The sequence below is a fragment of the Diabrotica undecimpunctata genome, chromosome 1 (genome assembly GCF_040954645.1).
Source record: "Diabrotica undecimpunctata isolate CICGRU chromosome 1, icDiaUnde3, whole genome shotgun sequence".
NCBI lineage: Eukaryota > Metazoa > Arthropoda > Insecta > Coleoptera > Chrysomelidae > Diabrotica > Diabrotica undecimpunctata.
In genome coordinates, this window is record NC_092803.1 from 40,145,288 (window position 1) to 40,162,839 (window position 17,552).

Sequence of the window (17,552 nt, forward strand, 5' to 3'; positions counted from 1 at the left end):
AGAAGACAGAAGACAGAAGACAGAAGACAGAAGACAGAAGACAGAAGACAGAAGACAGAAGAGAAAAGACTGAAGACAGAAGACAGAAGACAGAAGACAGAAGACAGAAGACAGAAGACAGAAGACAGAAGACAGAAGACAGAAGACAGAAGACAGAAGACAGAAGACAGAAGACAGAAGACAAAAGACAGAAGACAGAAGACAGAAGACAGAAGACAGAAGACAGAAGACAGAAGATAAAAGACAGAAGACAGAAGACAGAAGACAGAAGACAGGAGACAGAAGACAGAAGACAGAAGACAGGAGACAGAAGACAGAAGACAGAGGACAGAAGACAGAAGACCGAAGACAGAAGACAGAATACAGAAGACAGAAGACAGAAGACAGAAGACAGGAGACAGAAGACAGAAGACAGAAGACAGAAGACAGAAGACAGAAGACAGAAGACAGAAGACAGAAGACAGAAGACAGAAGACAGAAGACAGAAGACAGAGGACAGAAGACAGAAGACAGAAGACAGAAGACAGAGGACAGAAGACAGAAGACAGAAGACAGAAGATAGAAGACAGAAGACAGAAGACAGAAGACAGGAGACAGAAGACAGAAGACAGAGGACAGAAGACAGAAGACCGAAGACCGAAGACAGAAGACAGAATACAGAAGACAGAAGACAGAAGACAGAAGACAGGAGACAGAAGACAGAAGACAGAAGACAGAAGACAGAAGACAGAAGACAGAAGACAGAAGACAGAAGACAGAAGACAGAGGACAGAAGACAGAAGACAGAAGACAGAAGACAGAAGACAGAAGACAGAAGACAGAAGACAGAAGACTGAAGACAGAAGAAAGAAGACTGAAGACAGAAGAAAGAAGACAGAGGACAGAAGACAGAAGACAGAAGACAGAAGACAGAAGACAGAAGACAGAAGACAGAAGACAGAAGACAGAAGACAGAAGACAGAAGACAGAAGACAGAAGACAGAAGACAGAAGACAGAAGACAGAAGACAGAAGACAGAAGACAGAAGACAGAAGACAGAAGACAGAAGACAGAAGACAGAAAACAGAAGACAGAAGACAGAAGACAGAAGACAGAAGACAGAAGACAGAAGACAGAAGACAGAAGACAGAAGACAGAAGACAAAAGACAGAAGACAGAAGACAGAAGACAGAAGACAGAAGACAGAAGACAGAAGACAGAAGACAGAAGACAGAAGACAGAAGACAGAAGACAGAAGACAGAAGACAGAAGACAGAAGACAGAAGACAGAAGACAGAAGACAGAAGACAGAAGACAGAAGACAGAAGACAGAAGACAGAAGACAAAAGACAGAAGACAGAAGACAGAAGACAGAAGACAGAAGACAGAAGACAGAAGACAAAAGACAAAAGACAGAAGACAGAAGACAGAAGACAGAAGACAGAAGACAGAAGACAGAATATAAAAGCTCCGAATATAAAAGAATTTGCACAATTTACTAATAACATCCATCAGACGAAATAACATGTAAAGAAAAATATATTTTGAATTGGCATTAAATATAACAGCAAAGATAAAATATCGAATGAAACACAATGATCCGGATGAAAACTTTAATACATGGAGAAAAAAGAATATTCGACATAAATAAGTAATATCTTGTATAAGTCAAGTTAGTCTTAGGTAAACGATGAGTAATAGCATGGTGTGGAAAAAAATTTGTTATAAACCGGTTGAGCAGCAACCAATCAGTTTGTACATCTCGCATTTATTCTATAATAATAATAATATCATACCTATTGCCGAATTCTGAAACCCTGTACCAGCTTTTACAGGTCTGGTGCATTGATACCATATGTTTTTGGACTCGGTTGTCAATCTTCAGTATTTGCTGCCTGCGATCTAATGCTTTACCGTAATGCAAAATTGGCTGACTGTTCTAGGTTCTCACTTCATAGTTTTGAAATAAAGTCTTCATGAAACAAACCAGTTATATGCATGTGCCCCTTACTTAGCGCATGTGCGGTAAGAAAAACCTATATAACTCTTAGCTGCATATTTTTCGCAGTACGTGAGCCTTATTAGCACATATCTCCCAATATACATTTTGCCATGTGCATGACCAATTATATTTCCCCAGTGAGAATTATGATGTGTTTGGATCTAGGCTTTTTTATGGTGGCTAACGGTTCTTTCAGCACCTACTCTACTCCTGGTAAGTTCATTAACTCTTTTATTTCCATATATGCTAGGATGGCCTGGAACCCATATTGTGGGATATTGTTATATTTCGCCAGTCTGTTGAATTTTTCTCGGCATTACAACTTCTGCCTAAAATCTATCTTAAGGGTTCTTACTACATCATAGCCTCTTGATTATTTGTACATAAATTGATCTGCTTTAGACCTCTTCTTATTAATCTCTCTGCCTGAAATACAAGAGATATGTTCTCCTATTTCTATAGAAATATTTACACTTTCACCACTGCTGTAGATTTCTGCGATTCTTCTGTAGTTTTAGACTCGTCTGTGTACCGGTTATAACCCTGTAACCTGGGCTTTGTGTTTCCTGTGCCCCATCCCCCATGGGTCGCGGGTCGTGGGCCAATGAAAACGTACTTTAGGCCTGTATCCAGATACGATATGGTCAGACGTTATTGTCCATTCGACCTTTTTACTCTACCTGTGGCCACCATACCAATGGTGCATATGTCCTCCTCTATATTTTCTTCTTCGTAAGGATGTAGTGACGTCATGTAATTTGTTTGACTATTTCTGTCCAATTATCTCTCTCCTGTGTTGTTTTGCTTCAGATAATAAGTAACTAGTCATGTCCTTTAAGTAAATATAAAAACCATGTTCTACAATCACTTATTTTTTTTAAATCATAAGAAATGTGGGAGGAAAATCATCACGACATATGATGACGATATGTACCATTATTTGCGCCGTCCGGAACCATGATTTGTGCCCACTCATTATGATATGTAATTATTGCTGATTTCATCGAGAACAGAAAGAACATGGAATTCAAGAAACATTGTGTAAGATCTATGAAAAATAACTTCTAATCTAATTTTAGCTTAATCCTTTGAAACTCTTAACTTTAATTGAAATTATTTTAATTTATTTATTGTAAATTTTGTAAATAAAGTTATTTCTATTCTATGTAGTTAAATCAAAATACGGTTTAAATGTCGGCTAGATGACTCGTATAGTCGTAACTTTATACAAATTGGGTTTGCAGATTTAAGTTGGAATTCCCCAGTAAATTGATTTGGTCATGAACAAGTAGTGTTATGAGAGATAGTGTTTCGCAACTCAGTGACGCTTTTTTATTGATTTCTGTCGAAAAGGTGTTACTTGCCAGAAAACTAAAACACACACGCACACACAAACGGTTTAAGTTACTTTTCTTTTTACTAAATTCAGCTTCCCCGCTCTGTTGTTAAACCCTCAAGGAAAACTGAAAGCAGCAGAACATTATTAGAACTGAAATAATAAGAAAAACAAATATAAAGATAAAGATAAAGATAAATATGCAGGCCATTTAAGACGACAAAGGGACTACTACAGGGTTGCTCCACATCCCCCACCCTGTTCAAAATATTCCTGGAAAAAACCCTGAAACCATGGAAAAGAAAGTGCGAAGGAATGGGTATACCAGTAAGGAACGAATATCTATATACGCTAAGTTTTGCCGACGACCAAATAGTGATCGCACAAGACGAGGATGACCTCAGTTTTATGATGAGAAAACTGGAGCAGGAATATATAAAGAATGGGATGGAAATAAACCTAAAGAAAACTGAATACCTAACAACGGAGAATACAGAAATAAAACAGCTGGAAATAGACGAAGGTAAACAAATTAAAGGAACAGACAAGTATAAGTATTTAGGTTTCATAATATCAAACAAAGGAACAACGGAGGAAGAGATAAAAAATAGACTAGGACAAACAAGAGACTACATACGAAAATTGAACCCGGTACTATGGGATAAGAACATCAGCATGAAAACAAAGAAAAAAATATATAATACCATGACAAGAAGTATCCTCACTTATGGGTGTGAAAATTGGACAATAAATAAGAAAACCAAAAACAAAATAAGAGCAACAGAGATGGAATTCCTAAGGAGAAGCTGCAGAGTAACAAGAAGAGACAGAATAAATAACATGGAGATTAAGAGGAGAATGGGAATGAACTCCGACATAATAGACTACATCGAACAGAAGAGATTAACATGGTACGGACATGTCAGAAGAGCAGACCAAAATCGGTGGATAAATAGAATAACAGAGTGGAGCCCGATAGGAAGAAGAAAGAGAGGCAGACCCCGAAGATCTTTCAGAGATGAGGTGGACGAAGCAATGAGTAGAAGAAACCTACAGGAAGGGGACTGGCTAAACAGGAAAAATTGGAGAAAACGGTTGAGTGAAGGAATACAGTGAAAACTGTGGAAATCCTTGTATATATATAAATATAAAGATGCTATTACAATACATACGGGTATATTATGAGATAAAGTCAGAATGTTGGGGGTAAGAGGTATTAATTTTTTATGTGATGCACGTAACACAAGGATACGAGAAAAACTTAATCAAAGGAAGTGATAAGTCTTTGAGACTTATAAATCTACAAGAGTCTTTGAAATAAAAATGCCAAGATAATTTATGTCCGATTACTGCTATATTTAGTTGAAATAAAAGTATTTGTTATTAGCAAACTTCTATTTAAAAAAAATTAATTCCCCTTCAGATAAAAACCAACCCCGCCAGTGAAACTTCAAGCCATCACACAATATTTCATTAGCAATACTAGAATCGATTAATCTATGGGATTATTAAATAAAACATCTAATCAATCGTAAAATAATTAGTCATTGGTAATTGGTACTATTGAAAAAAGAGTGTCACAAGAAATTCTTCGAATGCGATTAGCGACAAGATCAATGCAGTGGAAATATTTATTAAAGATAAATGGAGACTTCAATTAATTGAAGGATTAGGAAGTTAATTGAAATTAATTAGAAACGGAGATATAATTTATGCAGAACTGAAATTAAATAATGAGATTCCGTAGTTGTTTTTGTTTCACATAATTGTTAGTTTATTTTTTTGGATTTAATAACAGGAGGAATATTAAAACAACTTTTCTAAAAAAGACAGTAAAAATAAATCACAAATTCAATAAATATTTAAATAATGCAGAATTTAATAACAAAGCCCATTTTTTTAATAACAAAATATTTTTAATTACATCTCTTTGGTGTCTCCAAATCGAAATATTTTAAACTACTGACAATCGTACTCGTACTAAATTGACTCGCATTGGAAATGTTTGGAGATGATCATCTATGTGGGTAATTTGACAATTCGGTGAATCTTGAATAGAATTACCATTGGTAAATATACTGTCGTGTTGATATAAATCCGTCTTCGAGATTTTTGTTTTATATACGAAAGATTCCTGAACATAGAACTTTGCTATGAAGTCACATTTCACAACGCTATGCTGTTTTAAAATTCCCTTCTTTTGTCAACGAGAACAGTGGATGTTTAAGGGAAGTAATGTTCTATATAAAGTAATGATCCTGACATATACAAATATTTGTACTTTTATTGAAAGTCGCATAAGGCATTCGATGCTATCAAACATGACAAACTGATAGAACTATTACATCTTACAGGACTTGACACTAAGGACATCCAGATTATAAAAAATCTATATTGGAATCAAACAGCCCACATGAAGAATGGACATATGGTGAGTAAAAACGTAACCATTTCGAGACGGATTAGACAGGGCTGTATTCTTTCGCCACTGCTTTTCAACCTGTACACGGAACAAATATTTCTAGAGGCACTGGAAGAGTACAACGAGGGCATCAAGATTAATGGCGTACCAATAAGTAATTTTCGATATGCAGATGTTACTGTTATACTGGCCGATAACATCGAAGATTTATAGATGATGCTAAATAGAGTAAATACAACTAGCAACCAATTTGGACTGAAGAACAATAGAAAGAAAACTAAATTTATGGTGATCAGTAAAAAGAACATTCAACATATCGACCTGAATATTAAAGCCGAACATATTGAAAGAGTACACCGATTTAAATATATGTGATATACAGTAAATAATAAGTGGGACCCAGACGTAGAGATTAAGATCCGAATTAAAATAGCAAGATCCAAATTCATCAAAATGAGAAAACTCTTAAGCAACCGCCACCTAAGCGTTAACCCCCGATGGCGAGTCACGAAATGCTACGTACTCTCCACGCTACTTTACGGAGTTGAAGGGTGGACTTTAACAGCAACAACTATAAAGAAGTTAGCGGCTCTAGAAATGTGGCTGTATCGACACATACTGAGAATACTTTGGACAGACAGAGTGACCAACACAGAGGTATTAAGACAAATGGGTAAAGAGGTGGAAATGTTAACAACTGTTAAAAGGAGGAAAGCGTCATACCTGGGCCATGTGTTCCGTAATGATAAGTACAGTCTGCTACAGCTTATCGTGGAAGGCAAGATCGAAGGTAGAAGTGGTTTGGGCATAAAGAAGAAATCCTGGCTGAGAAACTTGAGAGAATGTTTTCAAATACCAGAAGCTGCGAACATAATACATGCGGCACAAAACAGAGAAACCTATCGTTTGATGATCGCCAACCTTCGGTAAAAGACGGCACACAAGAAGATTGTAAGTCTAACTCTACCAATGTCACACACTTTCATGTTTCTTTATGATTATATTTTTTTAATTATTTTTGTGATACTTTTTTTTGGAGACGGTTGCAGGTTAATTTGTTTTGATTTGTGCATTTAATTAAAAAAAAAATCAATTTTTCCGCGAGCTGTGCTACTTTCAAAAGCCGGAAAACTGTTTTTGGGAATTTTTCGCATTGTACAGGGTGCAAAAAATATTAAGTCAAGCTTTTCACAGGATATATACAATTTAAATTAACTGTGTCCTTTAGGGTATTCAAAAATAGGACAAAACTCTTTAAACCACCAAAAACAATGTTTTTTTAAGCTTTTTAGGGGTTTTGTGAGTTTTGTGGGGAGTTTTGGATTTTTGGCGTCAATCATATTATTTAAGATTGATGAACCCTAATATAATACGTCTTTAATTCATATTTAAAAAATATTATGTAACAAAGAATAGTTTCAGACCTCTGAGAAGCAAAAATAAGGTTTTCAAGGATTATTCGGGAGTTTTTACTAGATTTAGTAAGACGAAACGATGTAATTCCCATATTCAGAGTAGATAGAAATTACTTAAAACATGCGTAAACCAGTTTCATAAGTGTTTTTGTGGATATTATTGGGCTGCAAAATCCCGTTTTACGTTATATCAATAATGATAAAAAAAGTTTGGTAAATTCAGTAAAACCCCCCCGAATAATTCTTGAAAACCTGTTTATTTTCGTATTAACGATGGTTGTCTTTACTTCTTTGAGGCCTGAAAATTTTCTTTTTTATATATTTGTTGAATATGTGTGGGAGACGGAGTGATTCAGGTTGTATCAATCTCAAAAAATTTAATTAACCCCGCAAATTTTACAAAAACGCTTAAAAAGTCCGAAACAACATTGTTTTTGAGAGTTTAAAGTCGTTTCCCAATTTTTGAATGTCCTGAAAGAGTTGCTTTAAATAATATATAATCTATAAAAAAAACCTTAATAAGGGGAAAATTTTCAAAATCCCGTAAACACCTGTTTTTCGGGTCTTTGAAGGTGGCTTACCGAAAAATCTGAAAGAATTTGAAATATATTTAAAAAAAAAAAATAAAATAAAAAAAGACCTACAGCTATCTCCAAAAAAGTAATTACAAAATTTTTTTCGAAAAAAAAATGCATTTTGAGGTGTTTATCCCAAATTTTAAATATCAAATAGGGACTTCAAATAATATTATAATTTGAAGTCACTATTTTTGAAGAAAAAATTTTTGTTGAGAGAAATCTTCTTAATGCAAAATATTTAGACTTGTTAATATAGCAAATAGTACTAGAATTAATTGCACTATTTCCGAAAAATAACAACCCGAACATCCCAAATGAAGCATTGTGCTATCAAGAAGATGGAGTTACTCCCCATTACGATGCGACCGTTTGTAATTATTTGGACTAAATATTTCTAAATCAACCCATTGGGAGTAGGGCCTTCACAGAATGGCTAGGTCACCAGACCTTATAATTATGTACTTAATTCAATAATGTCGACGAACTAAAGAAAATAATTTAGAGTGAAATTCATCCTATTCGACTTTAAATTTTGGAAAATGTGCTGCGTGTATCTAAGCCAAAGCTTGGCTTATTGATAAGACGTGAGTAAATCTCAGTAAACCTTGTATATAAAAAACTACTGATAGTGATACATATTGCCGTTTTTAAAATTCCATTGTTTATTTAATTTTGACAGAAATAATTGACACCTGATATGAATAACATTGTAACTTTACTGACAATGTTTTTCAACTATTGGTTAAATAATATCTATAAAGGATAACCTTTGTTTTGGTCTAGTAACTTTTATCCTATGTAAATATAAAGCTATTAAACACAATAACCTCATTGTAAGTGCAAATTTTGAATTACATGGTGGAAAAAAATCTGTAACCAATGTTACGATATTGAAAAACTTTGTTATTGATGTCTAGTTTTTAATAACAATGTTTTTCCCGAAAAAATTATTGGGTAAGTTTTTACAACTTTATTGTAAGTTGTGATAAAAGAAAGCAAGATATTTCTATAAATAACATTTAAGTCAATTTAGCAGGCTCTTCTTATCAGGAAGGTGACATACAAGAAGTGAATTCTTTATTATGAACTACTGAGCATAGTGAGTGTCTTAAATCATAAAAACTCGCGTAAAATTATCAGTTCAAAATTTCAAACAAAAATATTAATACCTATATAATTTACGACTGAACTAACTTCTACAGATAAAAATAAGGTACCAAATGTTCACACTGCATTATATAGTCAAGACACATCGAGAGGGAAAACTTCTACATGCATCAAGGGCATAAGTGTATTACTAAATGCGCCTGTTAAAAAAAAACAATACTTAAAGAAAAAAATCTGCGAAGAGAGAGACAAGGGGATCAAAGTGTTTGGAAAATTAGTGGCATGAAGAAACTGTGGAACTTTGGACAAGAATATACTAGTACAACTAAAAAATTAACGAAAATGAGCAAATTGGAACCTAGAAGTTACTATAAATGTAACAAAAAATGTAAATCGAAATTATCTGAAAATAATAGACTTAACACCTTGACCACGGCACTTCAAAACGCTGACATTAGTTATAGCCGAGACCAACTTTTCATTTATTTTAAGTATAACTGGATTTAAATTACAAAAAAAAATTGTATTAACTTTTAACATGTTTTTTTAACATTTGAATAACACTTGAAACGTGTACCACCGGTGGTACATGACGGCTGTAATGAATAAATATTTACTGGAGCCGACATGTACACAGAAGAATGCGTCTATAAAATAGCTTTTGTTCCAGATTAGCTAGTAGAAATGTCTTCTAGAGGAAAAAAAATAGTTGCGTTGGTTTCCGCCGACATATAAAATAACGAAGAAAAACATGAAAATACTAAAGCTGCTACTTCTACGTCACTACAAAATGTTGAATCTTCAGCAACATTTATCCCAGAACATAGAGCCACTAGTATATCCTTCAACTTTAGCTGTTGTTTCTGTTACCTCTTCGGAAGAATCTGATCCCTTCGCAGATTCACAACAATTTTATGTTCTCAGTGATAGTAGGCAAGAGGAATCAGACGTCGAGCCATCTATCCAAAACTCTGATGAAGAAGTAGATGCAGTGATTGCTCAGTCAGATAATGAAATATTTATACACAATCGTGGTCAAGAAAGTATCACATGGAGTGCACGTAAACACATTCCAGTGAGTTTTCAGTTCTCTGTACAGAGTGGTGTAATTGTAGACACTATAAACCTGTCGAAACCATGTGACATTTTCAGACAGTTTGTGCCAGATGAAGTATTTAATGTGATTGTTTCAGAGACAAATCGTTTTGCTGAGCAATATTTGAGATCCCATGCAATGCGCCCCAGTTCAATGTACCGGAAGTGGAAAGAAACAAATCGTATTGAAATAAAAAAACTCATCGGCATGATTATAATTATGGCCATAAATTATTTACCCAAAATGCGCTTATACTGGAGTAGCAGTGAAACAGTGAACAAACTATGATACGTGACCGATTCAATACACTGTTGAAATTTTTACACTTTGCGAATAATGAAAATCTTGCTGTTAGTAGTGATCGATTGGGCAAAGTAAAAATATTGTCGATCTCATCTGTAAAATCAATTTAAAAAAAAAAGTTTCTCTTGGCGAACAAATTGTAATAGATGAGACGATGGTGCCTTGGAGAGGCCAACTAGCCTTTCTGCTGAATCCTACAAATACAGAATAAAACTTTACAAAATTTGCACAACAGAGGACTACACTTATGACCTTAGAATATATGCAGGTAAAAATACTCCGAATCCACCTATTACATCTTATGGACACACTTACGACATCTGTATGGACTTACTGTAAGGATTACGGAATGAGGCCCGAACATTATATATAGATAAGTTCTATACTAGCGTTCAGCTTTGTCGGTCTCGTCTAGAAGCTAAAACGTACGTATGCCGCACGTTAGGATCAAATAAACGAGGAGTTCCAAAATCAGTTACTCAAAAAAAATTATGAAAAGGATAGATTTACGGCGAACAAAATCAGAACGGCATACGTGTGGTCAAGTGGGTAGACAAACGTGCCGTTTTATTGGTAAGCACTGTTCCAAGCCACATCTGTGATCTACAGGCTACTGGAAAGCAAAATCGAAGAGTAGAGGACATTCCCACACCTCCTGCTTTAATTGCTTACAATAAAGCTAAAAAGGAGGTAGATATATCAGATCAAATGTCTGCGTATTATAACTGTTTGAGAAAATGCCTAAAATGGTATAAAAAAGTATTCATGGATTGTTTTGGGCACAGCTATGTGCCCAAAAAAAAAACTTTACATGTTGGAATTTAGAGAACTAGTTGCATGTGAGTTATTGTCGGACATTTCTGAAACTATGGAAGCAGTAAAACCCATACGAAAAAAGTCTCGTAGCAGTATGACTATTCATAAGCTGGCAAAATACGAGGGAAAAGTGCGTGACAACCGCAAAATGTGTGTCTCTTGTTACGAAAAATTGCAGGAAGCTGCTGGTAGTGCTCATGCCAGAGAAAAAACTAAACGTATAAATACGTTCTGTCAGGATTGTCCAAACAACCCTGTATTATGTTTAGAATGCTTTAATTAAAAATATAAAACGAAATTCATGTTAATTTTTTTTTCGCTTTTATTTTAATTTTTATATAATTAGTTTTAAGAAATATAAGAAGTTTTTTACGTTCAATATTTGTTGTCATATTAGTTAGTAAGCTAAAGTTTTATTTTTGTTCAGAATTATTTTAATTTTAATATTTTTAAATTGGAAAATAAAAATATTTATTATTTTTGGTTTCCGCTATTTATTGTCACGTTCTGGCCATAATAATCACCGAGTGCGCCACCGGTTGTGCACTGATGACTAAAATTCGTCTCCAACAATTAAAATACTTTGGGACATGTTATGAAAGCAGACACAGAAAACATGGAAAGACATATTATCCAAGGAAAGGTAGAAGGACGAATATAACGAGGAAGATCTTCAACACAACAAGATGGATCGTACAAATTACAGGCATATGCAAAAGATCTATGCATGAGTTAAGAGAAATGACCAGAGACAGAGATCTTTGGAGACGGACAACACATAACATCACGATGACCACTACACTCCCTCCGGGGGTCAGAATTGAAGAGAGAGTGAGAGAGAGGAAGAGAGAGAGATTGCAAACAAATGTGTTGCACGTGAAGCTAAAAATCGCGATAAAGAAGTTTCTTACCAAACAGCAATAGTTGTAACTGCATGCTTTGATTTTCAAGAAATATTAACTACACCCCAATCACAGGTAGGTATCATTGTTTTAATATAAAAGGAAGTTTAAAGTGTGTAATTTTACTATCTTTGATATTGGATCTGCGGAAGGTTATTGTTATGCAAATATTATATGTTTTTTATTTGTAAATGCTCATTTTCATCATATCTTATTTCAACAGATATAACTTTATTTACTTCTTGTTAGTATGTATGATGCGAATTCTTAGATTATTGTTTGAGTAAAAAAAATCACATTAATATAAAATCATTAAAAAACTAATAATAATTACTTTCTTTTGAAATATACTCATTAGTTACCATTTATATGTACCTAATCAAAGAAACATGCTTTGTTGAAATATCATTGTATAAACCACATACAATGATCTTTACTTAAAATTTTTTTGGAAAAACCTGGAATTGTAACTCGACTTAAATCTGGACCAGTTATTTTAACAACAATGCGGTATGTGAAATTAAAAAGTTAAGGAGACGTTATAAAATGAGGAACGTCTATTCAAAACGACACATGTCCATCATTAAGTGAAAAGGAGATATTAGTGGTATTCTATAGGAATTCATAATTAATGCAAAATACATCTTGTCCCGTATTGAATACATAGGAAGATATACATATCCGAGCAAAACAGCACATGTCCCAATCGAGTAATTTGATTGTATATTTCGACCAAAACTACTTATGTCCATGAGTTCATAATATGGACTAGTGCAAATTCTTTTTCAAAACAGCACATGTCCATGTGTGCGGATACGCGGTCATAGAGGGCAATACTAATCCTTTATAATATTTTAAAGTACTTGTTTACAAAAAAAATACGATATCTCCACGTTTTGTATCTGTGGTTAACCTATAAAGTGCTAAATAAAATATCGATGGAACTGTGGGGCAAATTAACGTTTGCTCTAGAAAAACGAGGCGAGATATTTTAAAAGAAGAGAAGAAAAGGGCTAAAAGGTAAGAACTATTTTTAGCAACTCGATTACTAAATTTTAATATGCGTCTTCATTAAAGGTATACCAACAATTACACTGGAATGTAGAGATTCGAACGTCCTTTTAATCATAACTGAAAAAACTCAAATTGCAATTCAGTTTCGCTAGAATTAATTAAGATACAGGGGGAAAAACTTTATGGATATTCCAATAAAATTGATCAAGGCCAGAAATTGAGCCATTTTATCTCAGTGTGTCCACCCCAGAGGAGACGTGGAAGGGATAACACAGAGGAAAATATTGTTAAACCTAAATTATTTCATGCCTTCTATTATTTCCGTACAAAAGGTAAGACAGTGCCGGTGTGTAAAAAGTTTATTAAGGCTGCTTTAAATATTTCTGCTGGTCTACTACGCACAGTTACCAGATTCCTCGAAAGAGGACAGATACCTAAAGAAAGACGTGGTGAGGATAGAATTTCACGAAAAAACGTTGACAAAAAAACCAAACTTAAAGAATTTATAGCTTCAAATTCGAGCAACTGAAGTCATTATAATCGTAAGAAAGCTTCACGAATTTATCTGGCATGTTACTTAAATATCAACAAACTTTTTCAAATGTACAATAATGCGCACGACGACTATAAAGTGAGCCTTACTATGTTTAAACACGTATTCTACCAAAACTTTAATATTGGTTTTAAGTCCCAAGCTTGCGACGTATGTGGTACTTACTTGTCTTAATTTAAAACACACTTTACGTAAAGAAACAGGTGAAAAAAGAACAAAAACGTTGACCGATTTACGAATTCATAAGTTACGCGCTAATGCATTTTACGAATTAGCGAAAGAGTCTCCTCCAAAAAGCATTTCGTTTTCACTTTTGATTTGCAGCAGGTCCATCCACTTCCGAAAACTCAAATCCAAGATGCGTTTTACTTACGGCAGATTAACTTCTACGCATTTTGTTGTGTTAGAATGAACAGTCAACATCCACCATTTTATACCTAGGATGAGTCGCAAGCCAAACGAGGTTCCACTGAAGTTGGATCAACCTTAATACACCATTTACGCTCTTTGGATTTAACAAATTATTAGCAAATACGGCTTTTTTGTCATGGTTGTGGTGGCCAAAATAAAAATTCGTATATAATGCATATTTTGGCCTGCTGGCTTTAGAATCTCCTGCGTCAGTAAAAACTATAATAATACATTTTCCAGTTCGAGGGCATAGCTACCTTCCAGCAGACCGCGCATTTGGAAGGGTTGAGAAATTATTGAAACGTAAAGACTTGATCACAAGTGTGGAAGAATATAATGAGGTTTACTCTAATATTGGAAATGTTATGATGTTAGGAAAGGATTGGTTTTTATACGATATAAAAAACATAATTGATGATCTGTACAACAAAATTCCAGGAATAAAAAAATTTAAACGCATTCAACTCAAAAAGTTTACTACAAAAAACAATACTACAACCGTTAAGTACAGGGGTTCCGAATTTTATATAGTTCAAATCCAACTAGATCCATATCAATGCTTAGTAAAAAGAGGTAAAAGTGAAAGTACATTCAAGTTAACACAGCTGTCAATTGGAAATGAAATTGCGAAAGAAAAGAAAAAAGACGTACATCAATTGTTGGAAAAACAGTATAATAACGAAGAAAAAAAAATTAAATCGGAAGATCTGCCAGAGATCTACCAGAGATTTTTTAAAAATATTGTTTATGGAAATTCAATACACAATTTTGAAGAATCATCTACAATAGAGGTCGATGAAGAAGAGACATGCAATTTCTTGGAAGTAGACTGCGGAAAGTTTTATATATAAATATTGAAGTTTATTGTTTATTTTTATAACGTAAAATGATTTATTTTTCTTTGATTTTCTGCATACTAAAAAACAATTTCGTGTATTTTACCAATAAACTGTTCAAAATAACACATGTCCGTCACTCAGTCCAGTCAAATGACGAAGTAAAAAAATGTTGTAGAAATTTTTTAAAAATCGCTCTCCTCTAAACTAAGTAAAAGTGAGTTCCAATGTTTTTCTTATCAGGTGTCGAAATATAGGTTTCGATTAAAAAAACAAATGTAGGACATTATTATAGTCACGGTAATCCAAAATAAAAGCAGAACTAAGTGTAAAAATCGACCTATCACGGCGTTTTTCGTTTAAATTTTACCTGACGGAGATATGTTGAGTCTTTCAACCCAAACGTTCACACTATATTATTATGAAAGATACATTTTCATGAAATACAAAAAAATTACATACCTTTGAAAATGACTTGGAAACTGCTTGAGAAATCAAAAAGATGTGGTTTTCGTGGGTTCATATTTTAGAAAATAAATATACAAGGACACAAAACTGCGTCTTCTTCATAAAAGAAATAAATTAAAAATAACTCGAAATGGTAGAAAACAATGGAGTAAAGAAATGCATAATCTACAATAAAATAGATAAGGTTATATAACATAGACAAGATACAGGTATATACTGAATAATCGAGATATTTTGCAAGAGAGACGACTAAATAAAATAAAAATAAACATAGCGAAAAAAGCTTTACAAGAATTTGAAGAGATATATAATGACTCAAAAATCATCAAACGGTTTAATCCGATCTAGTAGTAGCTTAGTAATAAAAGTAATAGTATTTCTAGCACTAAAACCTATAAGAATAAAATATTTTACTCATCTACAAACCATAATAAATGATATGTAAAAAACGTATATTTGTGATAATTTATGTAACATCGTCAAAGCTCACATCACTTCTTTTCACTTCACTCGTTACATCATCACGACGTCGTTGGCACACATAACACCATAACACCAGGAGATATAAAATATCTTAATTACCTTGTCGTAGCGTTGACATTGACCCCAAGACCTGCAGTACCGTCGGAAGTGCGAACAGTAACAGTAGAAGGACGATGGACGACGTTGTAGTGGTTGGCGTGCCCATAGCACTGGAGACATTTCTTCGTTTGTCGATAGAAGCAGTCTGCTGGATATGTCCCCCGACTATGATTGCGATCATCTCGCATCTCCGTGCAGGAGAGAGTGTTTTTACTAACAACGAAAGTGGTTTGGATAAAGTTGCGGCGCCACGAGATAGTGACATTGCTATTGTCTTGTTACGCTATCGATAGTTGTGCGTTTTATTGATGTGGGAGGATGTCACAGCGAAAAAATAATTAGTTACTTTCACTTATATTTTCAAATGTCTTCCAGAAGATGTAGAGTTGTAGTCTTTATTAAAGTTGGTTTGTCATTATTATTAGCCTTTAATATCTACACATCTACAACATCCGTTGCTGGATGTAGTATTTTCTTGTATACCATATTATATTTCTCATCCTACCTTTTTAAAACCAGGTCGGTCCTTTCTGCATGTTAAGCATTATCTTTTCTTTTTACATCCGGTAGGACTTTCACCCTTTTAATAAGACTTTAAGATTTTATTATATATTCCATTTTAAATATATAGATCTGTTCATACAAAGTTCAACAGTTCCTTTGTGACCTCCTTGACAGGTCTTTTTTATCCGGTCGAACCTCAATTGACAATGTCTACCTCCACGGTGATCTTGCACATTCTATATTAACACATTCATAGAACAATTTATGCTTATGTTTATGAAAAATTTAGGCTCTACAAGTCACAAAATTAACAAAAATGTATGTCTAAAAAAACTTTAATTTTTTTGATAATTGGCTGTTGCGAAAACGCAACACTGGGCAGTTAGGATGTAAAAAATAATAATTTTAAAAATACATTGTTTGGAATGTTTTATTAAATAATATAAAAGAGTTTTAAATAAACTGACATTAAAATAATATAAAAAATTATTGCGTATTACTATCAAATTTAATAAAACATTTTTCATGTAAGGTAACTTTAAATTTAATACATTTTTTATTGGTTTTTAAATGATAAAGGACGCATCTAGTTCGTTTTTCGTGGGTGAAAATAAGATGGCCATGTTGTCGAATCGAAGATCTTGTATAATGTTGTTTATAGAAGATTGAGCTGGACCAGATCTTCGTGGAGGAGTTCTGAACATCGTTAACAAGGCTTTGGCTATACTTCGACTAAACTGCAGCAAACCCATTTTGGGTTGTTCAGGGATAATGTGTCTTATTTTACATTAACCAAGCATTTTGTATGGAGACATTAAGACTTATAAAGGCCAACTCCATTTCTTGGATCTTATATTTAATCTACAAGAGGCAACATTTTGCTCCATCTGACCAGTTCTTTGCATATTTTTGTTATAAGCGCGAATAAGATGTGGTTGTGTTACTTTGATTTTTTTAGAGAGCAGCTCTTATCTACAGAGAGCAGATAAAACCTAGCCTCGAAAAACTTAAAGATCCAGCAGTACAGGCAGAAATAGAGAAAACACTCAATGATACACTTAAAGAAAAATTCAGTGAAGTACCCGCGGTAGCAGAAGAATCAGTAGAAAGTATTTGGCACAACTTTAAAACAACAATCACAACTAAGCAAACAGAACAAATACAAGACAACACAATAAAAACAAAGAATACATGAATGACAGAAAAAATCATGGAACTGATGGACGTA

At 33.9% G+C, this 17,552-nt stretch overlaps 1 protein-coding gene across 1 annotated transcript in view; it reads right to left on the reverse strand.

The window, feature by feature from the left end:
- LOC140448358 (trypsin-1-like) overlaps positions 1–16,034 on the reverse strand; it is a 93,116-nt gene extending 77,082 nt beyond the window's left edge. Inside the window, exon 1 of the mRNA XM_072541446.1 lies at positions 15,821–16,034. Within this exon, the coding sequence (XP_072397547.1) occupies positions 15,821–16,001 (181 nt within the window). The 5' untranslated portion in view covers positions 16,002–16,034. The remainder of the gene's footprint in view (positions 1–15,820) is intronic.
- Positions 16,035–17,552: the final 1,518 nt, after the last annotated feature.